The 23,334-nt window shown below is 42.3% G+C and overlaps 1 protein-coding gene across 2 annotated transcripts in view; it reads left to right on the forward strand.

Annotated features, from left to right (window-relative positions):
- The window catches only part of fmn2b (formin 2b), a 482,131-nt gene that overhangs the window by 113,908 nt on the left and 344,889 nt on the right, over window positions 1–23,334 (forward strand). For both annotated transcript variants that reach the window (XM_072580571.1, XM_072580572.1), the window contains one exon: window positions 5,607–5,668. In XM_072580571.1, the coding sequence (XP_072436672.1) occupies window positions 5,607–5,668 (62 nt within the window). The remainder of the gene's footprint in view (window positions 1–5,606; window positions 5,669–23,334) is intronic.

A 23,334-nucleotide genomic window follows, 5' to 3' on the forward strand; every position in this document is an offset into this window, starting at 1 on the left:
TTTGGGAGGATAAGCTTTCAGAGTGCTTCTCCTTTGTCAGGCAGCTAATGGGACAGGATCATAGGACACAGAATTTATAGTAAAAGATCATGTTTCATATAACTGATACGATATATTGAACAAGCCTCGATTGCTGTTAAATCTTTCACCTTTTAGAATGGGGTTGCAGGTTTTGGTTCATTGTATGCAAGTCCCAGAACTACTTTTAAGTCACATTCCCAAGTTAACTTGAGGTTTCATATTTAAAAAGGTGATCTCTCAGATCAAACAATGGATTAAAAATGTAAAGTTAGAGTCTGTATGTATTCCAGTCTTGAGTCAGACTGGTTCTATTTCTAAAGTAGAAATTTATAAAATGTCACATGGACACACTCTCTTCCTCCCTCACATGAATGCACACACACTAAGTCTTTGGGGTGAATGTGCATTTGCAGACTTGTTTTGCAGGTACATTCTATTTTGTTCAAAAAGCACATGATCTGTAGGCAGTCAGTCCAGGTGCCAGGATCAAGAATGTCTCCGAGAGGGTGCAGAATGTTCTCCAGGGGGAGAGGGGAGAGGGGCTAGCGGAGGTCATTGTACACATTGGAACCAACGACATAGGAAGGGAAAAAGTTGAGATTTTGAAGGGAGATTATAGAGAGTTAGGGAGGGACTTTAAAAGGAGGTCCTCGAGAGTAGTAATATTTGGATTACTCCCGGTGCTGTGAGCTAGTGAGGGCAGGAATAGGAGGATAGAGCTGATGAATGCATGGCTGATCATTGGAAGCCCTTTTCAGGTAGAAGTGACCCTTGCAGGAAGGACAGGTTGCACCTAAATTGGAAGGGGGCGGCTGCTCTGGAGGATTTAAACTAGTAAGGTGGGGTGGGGGGGACCCAGGGAGATAGTGAGGAAAGAGATCAATCTGAAACTGGTATGGTTGAGAACAAAGGCGAATCAAACAGTAAGGGACAAAGCAGAGAATGAGGTAGGACTGAGAAGTTAAACTGCATTTATTTCAATGCTAAGGGCCTAACAGGGAAGGCAGGTGAACTCAGGGCATGGTTATGAACGTGGGACTGGGATATCATAGCAATTACAGAAACATGGCTCAGGGATGGACAGGATTGGCAGCTTAATGTTCCAGGATACAAATGCTACAGGATGGATAGAAAGGGAGACAAGAGAGGAGGGGAGTGGCCTTTTTGATAAGGGATAGCATTACGGCTGTACTGAGAGAGGATATTCCCAGAAATACATCCAGGGAAGTTATTTGGGTGGAACTGAGAAATAAGAAAGGGATGATCACCTTATTGGGATTGTATTACAGACCCCCTAATAGTTAGGGGGAAATTGAGAAACAGATCTCAGTTACCTGTAAGAATAATAGGGTGGTTATGGTAAGGGATTTTAACTTTCCAAACATAGACTGGGACTGCTTAGTGTTAAGGGTTTAAATGGAGAGGAATTTAAGTGTGTACAAGAAAATTTTCTGATTCAGTATGTGGATGTACCTACTAGAGAAGGTGTAAAACATGACCTATTCTTGGGAAATAAGGTGGGGAAGGTGACTGGGGTATCAGTGGGGGAGCACTTTGGGGTCAGCAACCATAATTCTATTAGTTTTAAAATAGTGATGGAAAAGGATAAAAGTTGAAGTTCTAAATTGGAGAAAGGCCAATTTTGATGGCATTAGGCAAGAACTTTCAAAAGCTGATTGGGGGCAGATGTTCGCAGGTAAAGGGATGGCTGGAAAATGGGAAGCCTTCAGAAATGAGATAACAAGAATCCAGAGAAAGTATATTCCTGTTGGGGTGAAAGGGTAGGCTGGTAGGTATAGGGAATGCTGGATGACTAAAGAAATTGAGGGATTGGTTAAGAAAAAGAAGGAAGCAAATGTCAGGTATAGACAGGATAGATCAAGTGAATCCTTAGAGTATAAAGGCAGTAGGCGTATACTTAAGAGAGAAATCAGGAGGGCAAAAAGGAGACATGAGATAGCTTTGGCAAATAGAATTAAGGAGAATCCAGAGGGTTTTTACAAATACATTAGGGACAAAAGGGTCACTAGGGAGAGAATAGGACCCCTCAAAGATCAGCAAGGTGGCCTTTGTGTGGAGCAACAGGAGATGGGGGAGATACTAAATGAGTATTTTATATAGTATGTTAGTGGAAAAGGACATAGAAGATATAGAATGTAGGGAAATAGATGGTGACATCTTGAAAAATGTCCATATTACAGAGGAGGCAGTGTTGGATGTCTTGAAACGGGTAAAAGTGGAAAAATCCCCAGAACCTGATCAGGTGTACCCTAGAACTTTGTGGGAAGCTCAGGAAGTATTTGCTGGGCCTCTTACAAATATCATTGATAGTCACAGATGAGGTGCTGGAAGACTGGAAGTTGGCTAATGCGATGCCACTGTTTTAAGGAAGGTGGTAAGGAAAAGCCAGGGAACTATAAACCAGTGAGCTTGACGTCAGTGGTGGGCAAGTTTTTGGAGGGAATCCTAAGGGGCAGGATGAACATGTACTTGGAAAGGCAAGGATTGATGAGGTATAGTCAACATGGCTTTATGTGTGGGAAAGCATGTCTCATAAACTTGATTGAGTTTTTTGAGGAAGTAACAAAGAGGATTGATGAGGGTAGAGCGGTGGCTGTGCTCTATATGGATTTCAGTGAGGCGTTTGGCAAGTTCCCCATTGGAAACTGGTTAGCAAGGTTAGATCTCGTGGAATACGGGAAGAACTATCCATTTGCACACAGAATTGGCTTGAAGGTAGAAGACAGAGGGTGGTGGTGGAGAGTTGTTTTTCAGACTAGTGGAGTGGCACAAGGATTGGTGCTGGGTCCACTACTTTTTGTCATTTATATAAATGATTTGGATGTGAAAGTAGGAGGTATAGTTAGTAAGTTTGCAGATGACACCAAAATTGGAGGTGTAGTGGACAGCGAGGAAGGTTACCTCAAATTACAATGGGATCTTGATCAGACCAGTGGGCTGAGGAGTGGCAGATGAAGTTTAATTTAGATCACTGTTAGGTACTGCATTTTGGAAAAGCAAATCAAGGCAGGACTTATACATGTAATGGTAAGGTCCTAGGGAGTGTTGCTGAACAAAGAGACCTTGGAGTGCAGGTTCATAGCTCCTTGAAAATGGCATTGCAGGATAGTGAAGAAGGTGTTTCGTCTGCTTTCTTTTATTGGTCAGAGTACGGAGTACAGGAGTTGGGAGGTCATGTTGTGGCTGTACAGGACGTTGGTTTGGCCACTTTTGGAATATTGCGTGCAGTTCTGGTCTCCTTATCAGAAGGATGTTGTGAAATTTGAAAGGGTTCAGAAATGATGTTGCCAGGGTTGGAGGATTTGAGCTATAGGGAGAGGTTGAACACACTGGGGCTGTTTTCCCTTGGGCATTGGATGCTGAGGGGTAATCTTATAAAAGTTTGTAAAATCATGAGGGTCATGGATAGGATAAACAGACAAAGTCTTTTCCCTGGGGTGGGGGAGTCCAGAACTATTGGGCATAGGGTTAGGGTGAAAGGGGAAAGATATAAAAGAGATCTAAGGGGCAACTTTTTCATGCAGAGGGTGGTATGTGTATGGAATGAGCTGCCAGAGGAAGTGGTGGAGGCTAGTATAATTGCAGTATTTAAAAGGCATCTGAATGGGTATATGAATAGGAAAGGTTTGGAGGGATATGGGCCGGGTGCTGGCAGGTGGGACTACATTGGGTTGGGATATCTTGTCGGCATGGACAGGTTGGACCGAAGGGTCTGTCTCTGTGCTGTACGTCTCTGTGACTCTAAGTTGGGCCTGTACTCTTTGGAGTTTAGCAATGGAAGAGATGATCTTATGAATGCAAAAGATTCTTGAGGTCTTAATAGGGTAGATACTAAAAGGTTCTTTCCTATTTTGGGAGAGTCTAAGGCCAAAGGGCATAATTGCACAATAGAGGTCTTTCAGTTAGGGCAAAAATGAGAATATTTTTGAGTGTCATAACCCTCTGCAATCCCTTACTGCAGTGGGCTGTGGAAGTACATTCAAGGTTGAAATAGATGTTTAATTAGTAAGGGAATCAAAGATTATAAGGAGAATGCATTAAAGAGAAGTTCAGGATCAATCCATCAGTCATGAAGTAAGGGTTCAGCACACTGGGATTGGGTATAGGAGGGTCACTGAAGATTGTGAGAGCATCACAAAGTTGCAGTCAGAGTACTGAGGGGAACGATGGAGGTAGGCCTTCCAGGCAGAAGAAGAAGAGCAATACGTGAGATCAGTGAAAGATATGGCAGGCAGTGAATTGGTCAGAGCAGGGCTGGCCGTAGGGTGAGTGACAAGAGGAGATGGAGGAAGGTGCTCGACTTGCACGGTGGTACTCTCCAGAGAAGTGGGAGAAGTTGCATGAAGTAGTTTCAACTGAAGGCCAGAGATGTTAACTGAAACCATTCCAACTGATCTGTTCATGGTGCGGGGGGGGGGGGGGGTCCATTTGTTCAAAGGCGTTGTAACTATTTGCTTGGTATGTATTCTACAGTTAATTGGTCAATCTAGTGTACCAAATGAAAGCTTTCAACTTCAATCCCCAGTAAAACATTTAGCAACTCACAGGCGAGGAGCCAGCGTCAGTGTTTAAAAGAACTAAACAGTCCAAGTTGAACTAACAATTAGCTGCTATGGTTACATCATTTGATGGACTAACGAGAAATTGGCGCACTAGGTTCTTGAGAATAGAAGTTAAAAAACCTCTGGGACTGATTCATTCTGGAATTTGAAAGAGTGACTGGCCTCTAACTTAATTGCTGTGGGAGATGGGTGGGAGATTGGAAGAATTGGTGTTTATCAAAAAAAAGTGCAAGTTGATATTTTGGCTGCACCTTTTTTGTTTTTGGTCATTTCCAGTAGATCTTTCCCCTGCATGGTGAAGTTTGTCTCGGTAATATTTTCATACCATGCTAATTATTCTAAGGAAGTCACTGTAATTGCATTTCAATCCAATCATGGCCCACGTTCTCAATCTTTGTTCATAATTTCACAATAACTTGCTAATCTTGGGTAAAAGGTAAAAATTCTAAAAAAAACTGCAGAAGCAGTGCTGCAATTTTAATGTACTTTCCTCAGCAAAATAAACATCTAAAATATAGACTCTGATCTCTTCCTCCAGATGGCACTGAGTTTGTTTTTAATCTGAAATAGCTGAAGAAAGTGGAATTTGTGAACTGATCTTGCTCATTTCTACTTGTTGATATTCTGAAGTGACGCCTGTAATATGTCCATCACAGCTTAATGCTTTTGTGGTAGCTCAGCTCAATCAACTGGAAACTTGTCTACTGAGTGTTTTTTTTCTTTTGGCATTTTCACTTATTGGAGGAGTGTGAGAGCATGAATGTTGATGAACTTGCTGGAAGTACATGACTGCGCCTAGTTGTCTGGGAGTTGCCTTGCCTTCCCTTCCCTTTTCTCCCCCTCACCCCCCGACTCTTTTTTTTCCTCTTTTGAATCTTTGCTTTAAAAGCATTTTTAACTGTTTGAATTTAGAACGAAAGGGAGCTTGAACAAACTTAGTGAATGATTCTAAATGCTGTTGCCAGTTTGTGTTGACTCAGGACAACTGCTGTCTTGTTACAGAGAATCGCGATGCTGTTCTAAGTTTGAAGAGAATACAGAAAGAGGAACTACACACTATACAAGTAAGTCATGACTGTGAAAAGATTTCTGTTAATCAAGTGTATGATTGGGGATGAGAATAGGTTAGATAATTGACTTAACCATGAAAAATCAGAATTGTCGAAGAATATTTGTGCTTTAACCAAATAACAGAAATGTAACCATTTTTAAAGTGGATTAAAAGAAAACTGATGACAAAAACTATATTGGGTGCTCTTGGGTCTCAAAAGTTTAATAACTTAGTCTGAAGTGGTAAATAACCTCCCACTTAACTTTGAAATGTCAAAAGTTAATTGAACTATTGACTGAACAACTTTCAAATGTTGCTTCACCTTGACCCAAATTTCATTAGAAGAAAATGAAGGGATAATTTGACTCAAATTTTAAGATTTATTTCTCTGTCCTTGTCCCTTTCTACTTCAAGGAGAAATAATATCTGAACAATGAGAGATTAGGGGCGGAGCACTGCTTGGTCTCAAATTAAACTTCTGTAGTCATGAGTCACACACGCAACATAATTCCCTTCTAAGCTTTGAAATGTAATAATTAACCAGCTGTAAAGAAAGTTTAAACCTGTAATTACTACTTCAACACCAATTGCACAAAGTAGAATATTGTGGAGCTGACTATGTTACATAATGGAAATAGCCACAATGTTAAATACAGTAATGTGATCTTTCTTTCATTGTATGATACTCTTCAGTTCGGAGAATAGTTGTTTGAGTGGTATTATAAGTATGAAGAGAAAAAGGCTTGCATTAATGTTTCACCTTGCAAGACGTCAAGATATTATAAAGTGCTTTTTAAACTAGAGAAGTACACTTTAAGTGGAACCATTGATGTAATGTAGAAAGATAACAAACTAGTAGTGGGAAATCTAAGGAAATAGGGAAACTGAAGGTGAGTGTATGGTTAAAGGGAAGGTTTTGAAGTGGGAACAATAGTGTGTAGATATGCTTCCTGACGCAAGTTCACCTTTTTTTAAAAAAAGGTGTGGTTTGTAAAACAAAGTGTGACCGTTAAATAAAAATCCAATAGGAATGGTGCAGGCCCTAATATTATTTATTTAAATATACATATATGGCGAATAGAAATTAGTTCAACACAATGAAACACTGGAGCCATTTGAAAATCAGGAGCTTGGAGCTCATTTCCCGAGGGTAAGAGTAGTGTTAACTTTGAGTGTAAATTAAGGAGATGTATGATGTTATGCTCATTAAATCAAAGAAGATTAAAGGGCTGTTTGAATCAGAGCATATAGCATTAGGTTAGCACTGGGCAGCGTTAATAAAAAAATGAGTATTTTGCATCAGTATTTACTGGGAAAGGATATTGAAGATATAGAATGTAGGGAAATAGATGGTGACACCTTGCAAAATGTCCATATTACAGAGGAGGAAGTGCTGGATGTCTTGAAAAGCATAAAGATGGATAAATTCCCAGGACCTGATCAGGTGTACCCTAGAATTCTGTGGGGAGCTGGAAGGTGATTGCTAGGCCTCTTGCTTAGATATTTGTGTCATCGATAGTCACAGGTGAGGTGCCGGAAGTCTGGAGGTTGGCTAATGTGGTGCCACTGTTTAAGAAGGGTGGTCAGGACAAGCCAGGGAACTATAGACCAGTGAGCCTGATGTCTGCGGTGGGCAATTTGTTGGAGGGAATTCTGAGGGACAGAATTTACATGTATTTGGAAAGGCAAGGACTGATTAGGGATAGTCAACATGGCTTTGTGCGTGGGAAATCATGTCTCACAAACTTGATTGAGTTTTTTGAAGAAGTAACAAAGAAGATTGATGAGGGCAGAGCAGTAGATGTGATCTATATGGACTTCAGTAAGGTTTTCGACAAGGCTCCCCATGGGAGACTGATTAGCAAGGTTAGATCTCACGGAATACAGGGAGAACTAGCTGTTTGGAGACAGAACTGGCTCAAAGGAAGAAGGCAGAGGGTAGTGGTGGAGGGTTGTTTTTCAGACTGGAGGCCTGTGACCAGTGGAGTGCCACAAGGATTGGTGCTGGGTCCTCTACTTTTTGTCATTTATGTAAATAATTTGGATGCGAGCATAAGAGGTACAGTTAGTAAGTTTGCAGATGACACAAAAATTGGAGGTGCAGTGGACAGCGAAGAAGGTTACCTCCGATTACAACAGGATCTTGACCAGATGGGCCAATGGGCTGAGAAGTGGCAGATGGAGTTTAATTCAGATAAATGCAAGGTGCTGCATTTTGGGAAAGCAAATCTTAGCAGGACCGATACTCTTAATGGTAAGGTCCTAGGGATTGTTTTTGAACAAAGAGACCTTGGAGTGCAGGTTCATAGCACCTTGAAAGTGGAGTCGCAGGTAGATAGGATAGGGAAGAAGGCATTTGGTATGCTTTCCTTCATTGGTCAGAGTATTGAGTACAGGAGTTGGGAGGTCGTGTTGCGGCTGTGCAGGACATTGGTTAGGCCACTGTTGGAATATTGCGTGCAATTCTGGTCTTCCTGTCGGAAAGATGTTGTGAAACTTGAAAGGATTCAGAAAAGACTTATAAGGATGTTGCCAGGGTTGGAGGATCTGAGCTATAGGGAGAGGCTGAACAGGCTGGGGCTATTTTCCCTGGAGTGTCGGAGGTTGAGGGGTGACCTTATAGAGGTTTACAACATTGGGGGGCATGAATAGGATAAATAGACAATGTCTTTTCTCTGGGGTGGGGAGTCCAGAACTAGAGAGCATAGATTTAGGGTGAGTGGAAAGATATAAAAGAGACCTAAGGGGCAACTTTTTCATTCAGAGGGTGGGACGTGTATGGAATGAACCGCCAAAGGAAGTGGTGAAATTGCAACATTTAAAAGGCATCTCAATGAGTGTATGAATAGGAAGGGTTTGGAGGGATATGGGCTGGGTGCGGCAGTTGGGGTGAGATTATTTTGGGATATCTGGTCAACATTGATGAGTTGGACCGAAGGGTCTGTTTCCATGTTTTACATCTTTATAACTCTAAGTAGGTTCCTTCCCTGAAAGTGCATATCTGGAACAATGGACATTACTTTTCTTTTGAAGATGGTTAACCTTCAGACCGAAAATAGGCAAGACTTTGAGTGCTTGCAATTGTTCTTGTTTTATTCTGTGCAGAGTATTTTTGTGTAACCAGGGAAATATTAGATTAGATTAGATTACTTACAGTGTGGAAACAGGCCCTTCGGCCCAACAAGCCCTCACCGACCCGCCAAAGCGTAACCCACCCATTCCCCTACATTTACCCCTTTACTGAACACTACGGGCAATTTAGCATGGCCAATTCACCTGACCTGCACAGCTTTTGGACTGTGGGAGGAAACCGGAGCACCCGGAGGAAACCCACGCAGACACGGGGAGAACGTGCAAACTTCACACAGTCAGTCGCCTGAGTCGGGAATTGAACCCGGGTCTCGGGCGCTGTGAGGCAGCAGTGCTAACCACTGTGCCACCGTATCTATCAATACTTGAAAAACGAAAGCTTGGACAGTGTGTCTCATTCAAGATTCAAGTTTTTGTATGTGAATCAGAAGTGTAAGAGTGTAAAGGGGACTGGGGATGGGTTGAAAACTATTTTAAAGTAGCTCCCAAAGTGCTCAGTTCTGAAAGTGCTAATCATCATTTTAACTAGTGACAGAAAACTCAATTCACTGACTGTCTTTTCATACCACAGCATGTTGTATGGTCAACTCAGTAATTAGTGTTTGAAGAATCCAAATCTTTTATCTTTGTAAAAATGTTAAACACTTAAAAATATTTTTAATCATGTACTCAGTTGTAACTAAGTCTGTCCTTTGTTATAGATTCAAAATCAGCAGAAATACTCTTACTCTTTTTACACTCCAAACCATTTGTAATTTTGAAAACTTCTGGATCTTTCCTTGCCCTTTTCTGTGCGAAGAGAAATAAAACCCACATTTTGCAGTTTCCTTTTACTCCAATCTAATTACTGGTTTCAAACTAGTTGTTGTATTCTCCTTCTACCTGTATATAGATTTCAGCTAATTGCACTAAAAATTTTGTTACAAAATCATGAGGGTAGTAGTATTTAGAAAAATTGCAAATCTGCAATTAAATGCACAAATCAGTTTGTAAGATGAGAATCAAAAGTGGCATCTTGCAGTCTAAATTCCCTTTGAAATGCATTGAATGATGTGAAGTTCCTGTACTTAGATTGTAAGTAACCTTTGCTGTTTTAATGCAAGTACCCTTTTAATGCTCGGATATTCTTTTATTTATTGACAGTCAACCTTCTGAGCCTGAGAAATAACTTTGACCATTCTAGAACTTCATTCATTCAGATTTCAATTTTTGAGGTTTTCTAAAAAAAGGAAAAAAACAAGTTCATGTTTCTACTTTTTCCCTGATTTTGACACGGAATTCTGTATTGAAACAGAAGTTTCCATGTTTGGATCTTGCACGACTCATTTCAGAATGGGTATGGTGATTAAAAGCCATCAAGTTACAGTTTGCTTGCCCTGATTATTCTATAAGAAATAAGAATAGGAGAAGGCCATTCAGCCCTTCAAGGCAGCTCTGCCATTCAGTAGGATTGTGGCTGATCTGACACACACTCGTCCTATCCACATTCCTACCTTTTACCCTGTAACCCTTGATTCCCCTACTGATCTTGAATATATCTATGGGGACTCTGGCCCCATAGCCCTCTTGGCAAGAAGCTCCAAAGACAATCACTTCTCAAAGAGACAAAATTCCTCCTCATCTCTGTCTTAAACTGCTGTCCTTTATTCTGAGATTTTGCCCACTGATTTCAGACTCTACCATGAGAGAGCAATGTCCTTTTCAGCATTTGGGTAAAAACAATGACTGCAGATGCTGGAAACCAGATTCTGGATTAGTGGTGCTGGAAGAGCACAGCAGTTCAGGCAGCATCCAAATAGCTTCGAAATCGACGTTTCGGGCAAAAGGCAGGAATAAAGGCAGTGAGCCTGAAGAGTGGAGAGATAAGCTAGAGGAGGGTGGGGGTGGAGAGAAAGCAGCATAGAGTACAATGGGTGAGTGGGGGAGGGGATGAAGGTGATAGGTCAAGGAGGAGAGGGTGGAGTGGATAGGTGGAAAAGAAGATAGGCAGGTAGGACAAGTCCGGACAAGTCATGGAGACAGTTACTGAGCTGGAAGTTTAGAGCTAGGGTGAATGGGGGAAGGGGAAATGAGGAAACTGTTGAAATCTACATTGATGCCCCCTATCCAAGCCTCTCATACAATTCAATGTATCTTAATGCGATCACTTCTCATTCTTCTTAAATTCCAATGAGTTGAGTCCTCATCTGCTTGACCTTTTGCTCCTAAGGCAATCTCTCCATACCAGGGATCATACTAGTGAACCTTTTCTGATCATCTTCCAATGAAGTTTTCTTGCCTTAAGTAAGGGGAGCCAAAACTGCTCTCACTACTCCGGATGTGGTCTCAGCGGCACTTTGTACAGTTGCATAAGACATCCTTACTCCATTCCCCTTGAACTCAGCGTCAGCATTCTATTAGCCTTCATGTTGACCTGTTTTTTATGTTTGTGCACAAATACCCTTAATTCCTCTTGTGTTGCAACTTTCTGCAGTTTTTCTCCATTTAAATAATACTGTTCTTTTGTTTTTCTCTTCCAAATTGAACAACTCCACAGTTTTTCCCCCCACATTTATACTCCCTTTGTTAATGTTTTGCCCACTTAACCTTTGATATCTCTAGGTAAACTGTTTGTTTATATCCCTCTCATAATTTGCCTTTCCGTCTATTTTAGTGTTGATTGCAAATTTGGATACAGTACATTCTCATCCCTCCTCCAAGTCATTGTATATATTTTAAATAGCTGTGATCACAACACTTATCCCTGTGGAACCCCACTGGTTATATGTTGTCAGCCTAAAAAGAAAACCCTTATCCCCACTTGCTGTTTAATGCCCATCAGCCAGTTTGCTATCCATGCCAACGTACCACCTCTAACCTTTTGTGAAATACCTTGTCAAATGCAAACTGAAAGTCCATCTTCTGGTTGACCACCCTCCCTTCCAGCTGAGACTTCTGCAGTAAAGATGACTAGATTAGTCTGACACTATTTCCCTTGATGCCATGCTGAATCTGCTTGGTGGAATTGATTTCTTTTTTTCTAAATGTTCTGCTATTACTTCCTTAATTGATTCCAATATTTTCTAACAATAGATGTTAGGCTAACCAGCCTATAGTTTACTGCTTTTTGCCTCTCTCCCTTTTCCTTTGAATACGAGTGTTCCATTTTAGTTTCCCAAACCTTTAGTATTTCTCCAGAATCCAAGAATTTTTGGACAATTTCAATCAATGCATCCTGTATCTCTGCAGCTACCTCCTTTTTAGGATCCAAGGATACAAGCCATCAGGGCCAGGGACTTATCTGCCTTTTGCCCCACTTGTTTAAAAATTAATTTTGTGGAACGTGGGCAACTCTGGCTGCTCAGCATTTATTGCCTGTGCCTAGTTGTCCTTGAGAAGGTGAAGATGGTCAGCTTCTTTCTCACCTGTTGCAGCTTGACCCATAATGCCGTTAGGGAGGGAATTCCAGGATTTTGACCCAATGACCATGAAAGAAGGGCAATATATTTCCAAGTCAGAATGGTACGTGGTTTGGAGGGGAGCTTGCAGGTGGTGGTGTTCCCATGTATCTGTTGTCCTTGTTCTTCATGGGGAAGTGGTCATGGGCTTGGAAGGTGCTGTCTATGGATCATTGGTCAATTTCTACAGTGCATCTTGCAACACTACTGCTATGTGAGCATTTGTATTGGAGGTTGTGAATGTGGTACCAATCAAGTGGGCTGCTTTGTTCTGGATGGTGTCCAGCTTCTTGAGTGTTATTGGAGCTGCACCCAAACAGGCAAGTGGGAAGTATTCTGTCACACTCCTGACGTGTGCCTTGTGGATAGTGGACAGGCTTTAGGGACATAGGAGGTGAATTATTTGCTGCAGGATTCCTAGGCTCTGCCCTGTTCTTGTAGCCAGTTTATGTATATGGCAAATCTAGTTGAGTTTCTGGTTAATGGTAACCCATTGTTGATAGTGGGGAATTCACTGATGGTAACACCACTGAATGTCACCAGGTGGTGGTTAGATTGTCGGTCTGTCTCTCTTGATGGTCTTTGCCCAGCATTTATATGGCATCAGCCCAGTCTTGGATGTTATCTCGTTTTTGTTGAATTTGAAAGTTGGCTGCTTCAGGATCTCAGGAGGCACAAATGCTGCTGAATATCATGCAGTCATCAGCACACCTCCCCATTTCTGACCTTATGATGGAGGGAGGCAGGCATGGATGGTTGAACCTAGGACACTACCCTGAGGAACTTTACTGAGATGACTGACCTCCAGCAACCACAACCATCTTCCTGTATGCCAATGTGACTCCAACCAGTGGAGCGTTTGCCCCCGATACCCATTGGTTCCAGTTTTGCTAGCACTCTTTGATGCCATACATGGTTGAATGTAGCCTTGATTCCTAGGACTGTCACATTTCCATTACCCCCTGGAATTAGGGTCTTTTGTCCATGTTTGAACCAAGGCTATAATTAGGTCAGGAGCAGGGTGACCCTGGCGGAGCCCAAACTGGGCAAAACTGAGCAGGTGCTGCGTGATAGCACTGTTGATGACACCTTCCATCACTTGACAGTAGACCAATGATGTAGCAATTGGTTGGGCTGGATTTGTCCTTTTTAATGTACAGGATATACTTGAGCAAATATCCATGTTGTCAGGTAGGTGCCATGTTGTAATGTACTGGAACAGCTTGGCTCGGCGAGAGGCAAATTCTGGAGCACAGGTCTTCAGTTCGATTGTTGGAATGTTGTAAGGGCCCAAAACCTTTGCAGTATCCAGTGCCTCCAACCATTTCTTGATATCGCATGGACAGAATTGGCTGAAAACTGGTATCTGTGATACTGGGGACCACTGGAGGAGAGAGAGGTGGATCATCTACTTGGCACTTCTCACTGAAGATTACGATGAAACCTTTTGTCTTTCTTGCACTGATGTGTCAGGCTTTTCCATCATTGAGAACGGGCACGATGTAGAGTTGCCACCTCCAGTGAGTTGTTTAGTTGTTCACCACCATTCATGACTGGATATGGCAGGACTGAGAGCTTAGACCTGATCCATTGTTTAGCTGTAATAACTTGCTGCTAATGCTGTTTGGCACGCAATTAGTCCTGTTTGGTAACTTCACCAGGTTGACATCTCATCTTCAGATATGCCTGGTGCTGTTCTTGACATGCCCTCCTGCACTCTCTTGGGTTGATCCCCTGGCTTGATGGTAATGGTCAATAGGGGATATGTTGAACCAAGAAATTGCAGATTTTCCTGGAGTACAATTCAGCTGTTAGTCCACCGCACTTCATAGATATCCAGTCTGAGTTGCTAGATCTGTTCGAAGTCTGTCCCATTTAGCATGGTGATAGTGCCACGTAACACGATGGAGGTTGTTATCAATGTGAAGGTGGAATTTTGGCCTTCATAAGGACTGTGCAATGGTCACTCTTACTGTCATGGACAGATGCATCTGCAACTGGCAGTTTGGTAAGGATGAGGCCAAGTATGTTTTTCTTTGCTCTTGGCTTCCTCATCACCTGCTGCAGACCCAGACTCGTAGCTTATGTCCTTTAGCACCCAACCAGCTTGATCTGTTGCTGCTGAATCAATCTTCACAGTTGATGTTGACTTCCTGACATTTAAACGTTTTTTTAAGTTTCTCCATTTCTTTCAATATTTTACCTACAGAAGGAAAATCACAATTGCTGGCCACTCCTCCAAGCTCTGGGTTTCAATTCCCTATGTCTGTCTGCCTCTATACATTTCTTTTTTTTCAGAAGTTCCTTGAAACCTAAAACCATTAGAAGGAGCAGAAGTTAGGCCATTCACCTCATTGGGTCTGCTCCTCCATTCAATCATGGCTAATAAGTTTCTCAACCCCATTCTCCTGATTTCTCCCCCGTAACCCTGTCCCCTTAATATGCAAGACCCTATCTATCTCCATCTTAAATATACTCAATAACCTGGCCTCCCCAGCCTTCTGTGGCAGTGATTTCCATAGATTCGCCACTCTCTCTGGCTGATGAGGTTTCTCCTTATCCCTGTATTAATAGGTCTTCCCTTTACTCTAAGGCTGTGCTTTCAGGTCCTAGTCTCTCCTACCAATGGAAACATCTTGCCAACATCCACTCTGTCCAGGCCATTCAGTATTCTGTTAGTTTCTATTGGATCCCCCATTGAGTGTAGACCCAAAGTCCATGAACATTCCTCATATGTTCATTCCTGGGACCATTCTTGTAAACCTTCTCTGAACATGCTCCAGGACCAGTACATCCTTCCTGAAATATGGAGCCCAAAACTCTGCACAATACTGTAAATGACCAGATCAATTTTTGACCATTTACTTTAATATCTACTTATCATAGAATCACTCAGTGGTTTACTGCATAGGAGGCACCCATTCAGTCTGTTGAATGTGCTGGCCCTGATTGAAGCAGCGATTCACCTGACTGTTTAATATTCACTTGTGGGACATGGAGGAAGTGAGGTCTGCAGATGCTGGGCAGTCAAGAGTCGAAGAATGTGGCGCTGGAAAAGCACAGCAGGTCACGCAGCATCTGAGGAACATGAGAATTGACGTTTCGGGCAAGAACCCTTCATCAGGAAATGAGGCTTTTCCAGCACCTCACTCTCAACTTGTGGGACCTGGCTGTGGTTAGCTGGGTCAATGTTTTATTGCTCGTCTGTAGATATTCCTTCTCTGTCTGTGGGGCCTGTAACTTGATAGTTCTTTCCTTTTTTCAGGTAATAATTCAATTCTCTCCTAAACGCCTCAGTTGACCCTGTGTCCAACACTTTATCAGTACATTGCAAATTCTAACCACCTGCTGCATGAAAATGTTGTTCCATGTCACCATTGCTTGGCTTGTGATTGTCTTACCTTTTTTATAATGCTTCCATGAGGAGGCTTGGGTCATTTAATTATGTTGAAATTAACATGTAAATGAGGTCAGTAGCTTATTGCTGTTCCCAAACTCAAATAGTAATGTGAATATAACTGAAAAGTTAACTTTGCAAATGGAAAAGCACTTTTATAACAAATGGATTTGTTGGCTGTACTTTGGAAAAGCCATTGCATTGTTAGTTCTTGTCGTCTTATATTTCGTAAATCATTCTGAATTCCGTTTTGTAATTTTATGCTTTCTACCCTCCCCTTCCTGTGTTTTCCTTTTCCTAATCCCTTACCCTGGTTTTAAACAGCTGTGCAGGATAAACAGTAAGTGGCAGTGAAGTGAAGTAGAAAATTCTAGTAATTATGAAGCTGTCATGAAGTGTCAGCTGTGTGAGGGAAAAATCCCCCTGTACAGTAGCATTGAAGGTTTCAGAAGTGACAGTACATAATGCGCAAAGTGCATGACGTGAGGCTTTAACAGATATGATATACACAGTGTAAGGAATCTTAGTCTTATTTCTTTGTATTTTGGAATTTGGACTAAATTGCATGAGGAGAATTGGGTGAAGAAATCAGTTCATAATTTCAAATATATTTTAATGTAGCTATCTCACCTTTTGTGTGTGCATTATTACTACATCTTTAAAAATAAGAGACTTCACCTGATGAAGGAGCAGTGCTCCAAAAGCTTTCAAATAAACCTGGTGCCATGTGACTTCTGACTTTGACCACCCCAGTCCAACACTGGCACCTCCACACCTTAATTTCTAGACACTAAATTTTGAGAAAAATCCCAAGGGAACAGCTTTCAAATTTCAAGTAAAGATTTGTGATAGCTCCAGAGGCCTGGTGAGACACGTGAATCATTCTCTATATAACCTGGAATGCCTAAAAATTCAGCCTCTTTGAAATGCTGCATATTGAACCTTAGCTGTGATGTATTAAACACAACACTAATGAAATGGTGAGTGTGGAAAATGAATTTTTAAAAATGAAAATCTTGATTCCATTTAGCTATTGGGAATGTAAGCTTGTCGTGCTTATTCTTTTTTGAGGTTTAGTTTTGCACTAAACATGTTACAAAACAAAATGAGGATGTATCTTCCACGGTCCTGTGTGTTAGCCTTTGTAAGAACCGTGAGGACATTAGTCTCAAGTCTTATAAAAATTCTGGGATTTGGCATTGGAAGAAGTCTGCGATTTTTTTTTCTCTCTCTCTCTGCTTTTTGTGGTGTTGTTGATTTTGGACCTGTGATGCAGTCTGCCACCTTGTCAATGCAGCTGAACATATTTCTAGTATTTCTGTGCTGCAATGCAAAGACCCGAACATCTTTCAAACCTTTCGACCCCTGCTGCATCCGTCCACGAGGTGCAAAGTGCAGTGGCCAAATTTCAAAGAAACCTGATGCTGATTATGAGCTGCTGCTGCTACCCTTCCTCAGCAGATGAATTAGTCTTGCTTCCAAGTGCTGTTTAACATGGGGAATCACTAGGGTAGCATGGTCACAGAATGTACTAGTTTTTGTTCTGGGGAACTTCAATGTCTGTCAACAATGTTTTGTTGATTTTCTCCCAGTTCTGAGGAACATGTCATTTTCTTCTTTCATAGACATGGTTGTTACTGACATGGCCAGCATTTCTTGCACTTCTCTGATTACCCTTAAAGTGAATTGCTCACTAAGCTGCCTCCATAGGACAATGAAGAGCCAATTACAGTTTGGGTCTCCAGTCACATTTAGGATTAAACCAGTTAAAGACAGCCGATTTGCTTTCCTAAAAGACGTGATTGTGCCAAAAGTTTTTGGACCAATTGATAATGGTCGACGTGTTCATCATGATTTTAGACTACCTTTTAGTGTTCCAGATTTATTACTAATTGTTGTGACAGGATTTGAACCCATGTTTCACATTATTCATCAGGGTCCTCTGGTTTAATAAGTCCAGTAACATTGCCACCACTCCTCTCTATCCCCTCGCATTTCTGCCAGACTGCCACCACAAAAAATAGGAAAAATCCACCTTTGTTTTCATCAATCTACCTGTCATTGTTGCATTTGTCTGTGATAGTATTGAGAGAAGCAGCCATCTCACAGAACCTTAGCTCCATAAAAACTCTATCTTCCTGCTGCAGCCATCCTCCATTGTGCTGCATGACTTTACAATTGAGCTAACATACATTATGGACATTTAAGGCACAATAATGATAGTAAAATGTAGGATATGTCGGTTAGTTTGATCTTAAAATAGGATGAAAGGTTGGCACAAGATCGAGGGCTGAAGGGCCTGTACTGTGCTGTACTGTTCTATGTTCTAAATGGGATAATTTCAGAACAGATTCAGCAGCTTAAAACTGAGCATTCATGTGTAATTGTGCACCATCATCAGGAGCAGACTGGTATTTCGGCCAACTCCTTGAGACTCCTGCCATTTCATCCAATCACGAGTGGGGCTATCAAGTTACTCTTGTGGTTAACACTGTGTACTTAGAGTAGGACTTCAATCTGTAAAGGACTCAGCAGTCCTTTCAGGTGGTTTTCACAATGGAGTATTGATCCATCAGTTGAGGATGGATGGTAGGTGGTACTCATCTTGAGCTTTTCTCACTTATGCATAATCTGATGCTTTCAGATTTGGTTGACTCCAAACTCAATGTTGAAGACTCCTGGACTATCCTCGTGTGCCATCACCTCTAGTGGAGCTGTCCAGTTGGAGACATTCACCAAATGCCCTTCCATTACCATCCTGAGGGGGTGACTATTCACCAGAAACTTTACTGGATCAGCTGCATAAATGCTGTAGAAACAAGTCAGGCTGGGTATTCATTAATAAATATCTTCCTGATTTTCCCAAAGTGTCTCCATCACCTGATTCAGCTGTACAATGGAATACTCCCCACTTCTCCAGATAAGAACAATTCCAACAATGTTCAAGAAGCTTGACATCACCCAGGGCAACACAATCCATTGATTGGCACCCCGTCTTCTCCCATTATGCATTCAGTCCCTTCACTGGCATACTTCAGTAGCAATACATCACATCTCCAACAAGCTGCTTGAACAGCACATTCCTTTTTGAGTCATGCATGGGGCATGGGGTGTCACTGGCTGGCCAGCCACTTATTGCCAGTCTCTAGTTGTCCCTGAGAAAGTGGTGATGAGCTGTCTTAGGAACTGCAGCAGTTCAGAAGTAGGTAGACTCACAATGCCCTGGAGGAAGGAGTTCCAGGATTTTGACTACTCTACTGCTAAGGAGAGAGAGAGGAGCAAGTGTTTGGGCATGCAACATCACCATCGGCCTAACCTTCCAAAGCCTTGCACCTGTCATGTCATCCTCATTATTATTAAGGAGTGCTACTGGGAGGCAGAATCTTCCTAAATGCACCTGTGATTGCAAATTTTTTTTTGCTGTATGATTTAGTTCAGAGCTCTGTCTGCATTCCCACCTCATACGCTGTCTCACCCTGGAATGTGCTACAATAGTAGATGTCAATAAATGTGTAGAGGAGATAAGGTGGGAGTGCCTTTTTGCTAGTGTTAAGTGTTTCAATTGTTGAAGTTAAATATTTGGAGCACACATTGATATATTCGAAATTCTGGGAGAGAGGTGCTTGTAACAGTCACTTGAAGAGAGATTCTACTTTGAAATTAACTGGCCATAATGCACACTGAAAATCGAATGTGCTTGTTGCCAAGTGATAATTACAAGTAGTTGCATTGAACTATGAGGTTTTGCTGCTCTCTACTGGTACACCAAGGGACCCTTTTTGGACGTTGGAGATGGCGAGGACTGCAGATGCTGGAAAGTCAGTTGGTAAAGTGTGGAAAAAGCAGAGCAGGTCAAGCAGCATCAGCAGAGCAGGAGAGTCCATGTTTTGGGCAAGACGCTTCACCGCTGTCCTGATGCCGGGTCCTGCCTGAAACTTCGACTGCTGTGCTTTTTCCCTTTGCAGCTCCACACCCTTTTTCTTTTGCAAGTACATTTTTTTTTTAAAAACCTGTCAAATTCGATATGTGTATGTAGCTGTCATTTCAGTTAAGAAGCTAGTGGGAATATATATGCTGAATGTTATTGAAGCACCTAACAAAGTTGAGAGAAAAAAAAATGTTGAATTTAAGAAAACTGCAACAGCTTCAATTACAATTCCTTTACCGCAATAAAATGTCCCAAAGCACATTGCAGAGCCGTTGTAGAACAAAACAACACTGAGCTACATCAGGAGCTATTGCAGCAGAAGACTAAAGCTTTGATCAAAGTTATCAGCTTTAAAGAGAGCCCAAAAAATGGACAATAGTGGCACGTGGAGTCTATTCCGGAGCTTGGAGACTTGGCAGGTAGAGACATGGCCATCCATGGGGAAGCAGTTAAAATTGGGGGTGCTGAAAATGCCCAAGTAATGCGCATCTCTTCAGAGTTTAGTTGGGGGGTGGGGAGGAGAGGCCTCTTGAATCCTCATTCAGATATTAAGTGGTTATTTTTGAGAAGGTGACAGCCCTTTCTCTCCCTAGTTCAGACCTTCTGCTTTTTTGGTGATGAGATGAGTGGATTTAAGATTGTGCGAAACAGTCATTTGGTGAGTTAATATTCACTTTCCCAGGATAGGTTTTTATTGAAGTAAAATGACTACAGAAACAAAAACCAAAACAGCAGCTCTGGCAGCATCTGTGGAGCTGAAAATGTGTTGCTGGAAAAGCTCAACAGATCCGGCAGCATCCAACAAGCAGGAGAATCGAAGTTTCGGGCATGAGCCCGAAGAAGGGCTGATGCCCGAAACGTCATTCTCCTGCTCCTTAGATGCTGCCTGACCTGCTGCACTTTTCCAGCAACACGTTTTCAGCTCTGATCTCCAGCACCTGCAGTCCTCACTTTCTTCTAGCATCTGTGGAGACAAAGCAGAGTTAACATTTCAGGTCAGTGACCCTCTTTCAGAACTGTAGTTTTTCTTAGTGGAGTTGGTTGTCCGAGTGGTCTTCAAAAATCACACTTTTATTTCCATGTTAGGTGAGAGTGATTGGATCAGGCATTCCTTACGTGCCAATGAGCAAGGAATGGTCCCAGAGAGCCCTTTGCTGGTGTAGAATTGTCATGAAGGAAACTGCACAAGGATAAGTGCAGAGTTCAGCAGAGTTCTATATTTTTAGTCACACGGTTCCTCCCCATGAACTTATGCTGACCTCTGCCTCAAATAAATTTGCAGCCAAAAATAATTATACTTGGTATCCATCATTGCAGTTTCCTTTCAGAACCTTGTTCTGAAAAATGGTATTTGATTTTACTTAACTGGCTATTTTGTCAGTTAATATCTTGCATTTGCCAGAAGTTTGTAAATCAGGACGGCTCAGTGGTTAGCACTGCTGCCTAACAGCCCCAGGGACCCGGGTTCAATTCCCGCCTCGGGCAACTGTCTGTACAGTTTGTACATTCTCCCCGTGTTTGCATGGGTTTTCTCTGGGTGTTCTAGTTTCCTCCCAAAATCCAAAGATGTGCAGGTTAGGTGAATTGGCTATGCTAAATTGCCCGTAATGTTAGGTGCATTAGTAGGGGAAGGCGTCTGTGTGGGTTGCTCTTTGGAGGGTCGGTGTGGACTTGTTGGGCTGAAGGGCCTGTTTCCGCACTGTAGGCAATGGAACGGAATCGAAGGCAGGGACACTTCCTGATTAAATAAATTACTCAGTTCTGCTGTAACGCAGTAGTTCTATTCTCGTGCAATCCCATCTTATAAGATGAAAATCGTGCAATAGCAGCGCCATTTAAACTAATGAGGTTGGCATCGCATTATAAGCAACACACTTTGAAATTTTGCACTTTAGAAAGTGTCCCCAATTTGTCAATTATTACAGCAAATTCATATTAATGCAACGGGTGTTCTAGCAGAAGACCTTGTATGTGATGGAGAAATTTGGGAAAATAGAGGCAGGATTGTCCTTTCTTTTTAAAACAGGGTAACGTTAACATTGATTCAAAGCAATTTTGACTGCGCATATTACTTTGAAGACCATTTTCATCAAAATCAGCATCTTTAAGATTATTCACCAATAACTAATTTAGAATCTAGAAATTAGAGAAATTGGATTAGCAGCCTGTGCGAAAATACCAATGTCAGTTTTCAATACTTAGATATAATTTAATTTGCAGTTAGTGACCTTGAAGTATTTACTTGCCAATCCAGATTGTATTTATTTTTCCAGCCCCTCTTATTGTAGTGACTCTGTTGCTTTATGGGGTAATTTGTACATGTTTACTTGTGTTTCAAAAGTTTGGAGCCTTTTGGCTTCACTCTCAATTATTCCAGATTATACAGACATAAGGTACCTGTTCCATGACTCCTGCGTTGAATTATTTTCCTTGCCATTTCCCCAGACTGATTCTGTAGTTGGTCAACACTATTAGCTGTTCATTCCTGTTTTTAAGTACTTTACAGAGAATCTTATGTATTTGTTTTGTATTTCCAGTTAGCCGCCTTTCATACTGCACTTGCTAGAACATAGAACATTACAGCACAGTACAGGCCCTTCGGCCCTCGATGTTGCGCTGACCTGTCTTACCAGATCTTCCGCCTAGGAACCCTCCAAACACAAGGGATGAATGCAGATTTCTCCAGCTTTCTCATTTCCCCTCTTTCCCCCCCCCCCCCCCACCTTTTCTCAGTCCCAACCCTCAGACTCAGCACCGCCGCCTTGACCCGCAATCTTCTTCCCGACCTCTCTGCCCCCACCCCCTCTCCGGCCTATCACCCTCACCTTAACCTCCTTCCACAACATTCCCAACACCCCTCCTCCAAGTTCCTCCTCCCTACCTTTTACCTTAGCCTACTTGGCACACCCTCCTCATTCGTGAAGAAGGGCTTATGCCCGAAATGTCGATTCCCCTGTTCCTCTGTCTACATACTGTGTCAGGAGGCCCTCCTGCGCACACTGGACAAAAGCTGACCCATCTATAGTGTTCCCAGTCAATATTTGGAAAGTTGAAGTCCCCCATGACAACTACCCTGTCTCTCTCACTCGATAATCATCTTTGCTCTCTTTTCCTCTACATCTCTGGAACTATTCGGAGGCCTGTAGAAAACTCCCAACAGGGTGACCTCTCCTTTCCTGTTTCTAACTTCAGCCCATACTACCTCAGTTGACGAGTCCCCAAACATCCTTTCTGAAACTGTAATACTGTCCTTGACCAACAATGCCACACCTCCCCCTCTTTTACCATCTTCTCTGTTCTTACTGAAACCTCTAAATCCTGGAACCTGCAACAACCGTTCCTGTCCCTGCTCTATCCATGTCTCCGAAATGGCCACAACATCGAAGTCCCAGCAACCAACCCATGCTGCAAGTTCGCCCACCTTATTCCGGATGCTCCTGGCATTGAAGTAGACACACTTCAAACCAACTTCTTGCTTGCCGGTGCCATCTTGCGTTCCTGAAACTTGATTTCGGACCTCCCTACTGTCAACTTTTTCTGAACTCAAACTACAATTTTGGTTCCCATCCCCCTGCTGGTTAGTTTAAACCCACCCCAATATCCTTGGCGAATTCCCCCCTCTCCCCCCCCCCCAAGACATTGGTACCCCTCTGGTTCAGATAAAGACCATCCTGCATGTAGAGGTCCCACCTACCCCAGAAAGAGCCCCAATTATCCAAGAATCCAAAACTCTCCCTCCTACACCATCCCTATAGCCCCATGTTCAACTCTCTGTCCCTATTCCTTGCCTCACTAGCACGTGCTGTATTTTTTTTAAACCATTCTTT

This window comes from Chiloscyllium punctatum, chromosome 11, assembly GCF_047496795.1.
Source record: "Chiloscyllium punctatum isolate Juve2018m chromosome 11, sChiPun1.3, whole genome shotgun sequence".
NCBI lineage: Eukaryota > Metazoa > Chordata > Chondrichthyes > Orectolobiformes > Hemiscylliidae > Chiloscyllium > Chiloscyllium punctatum.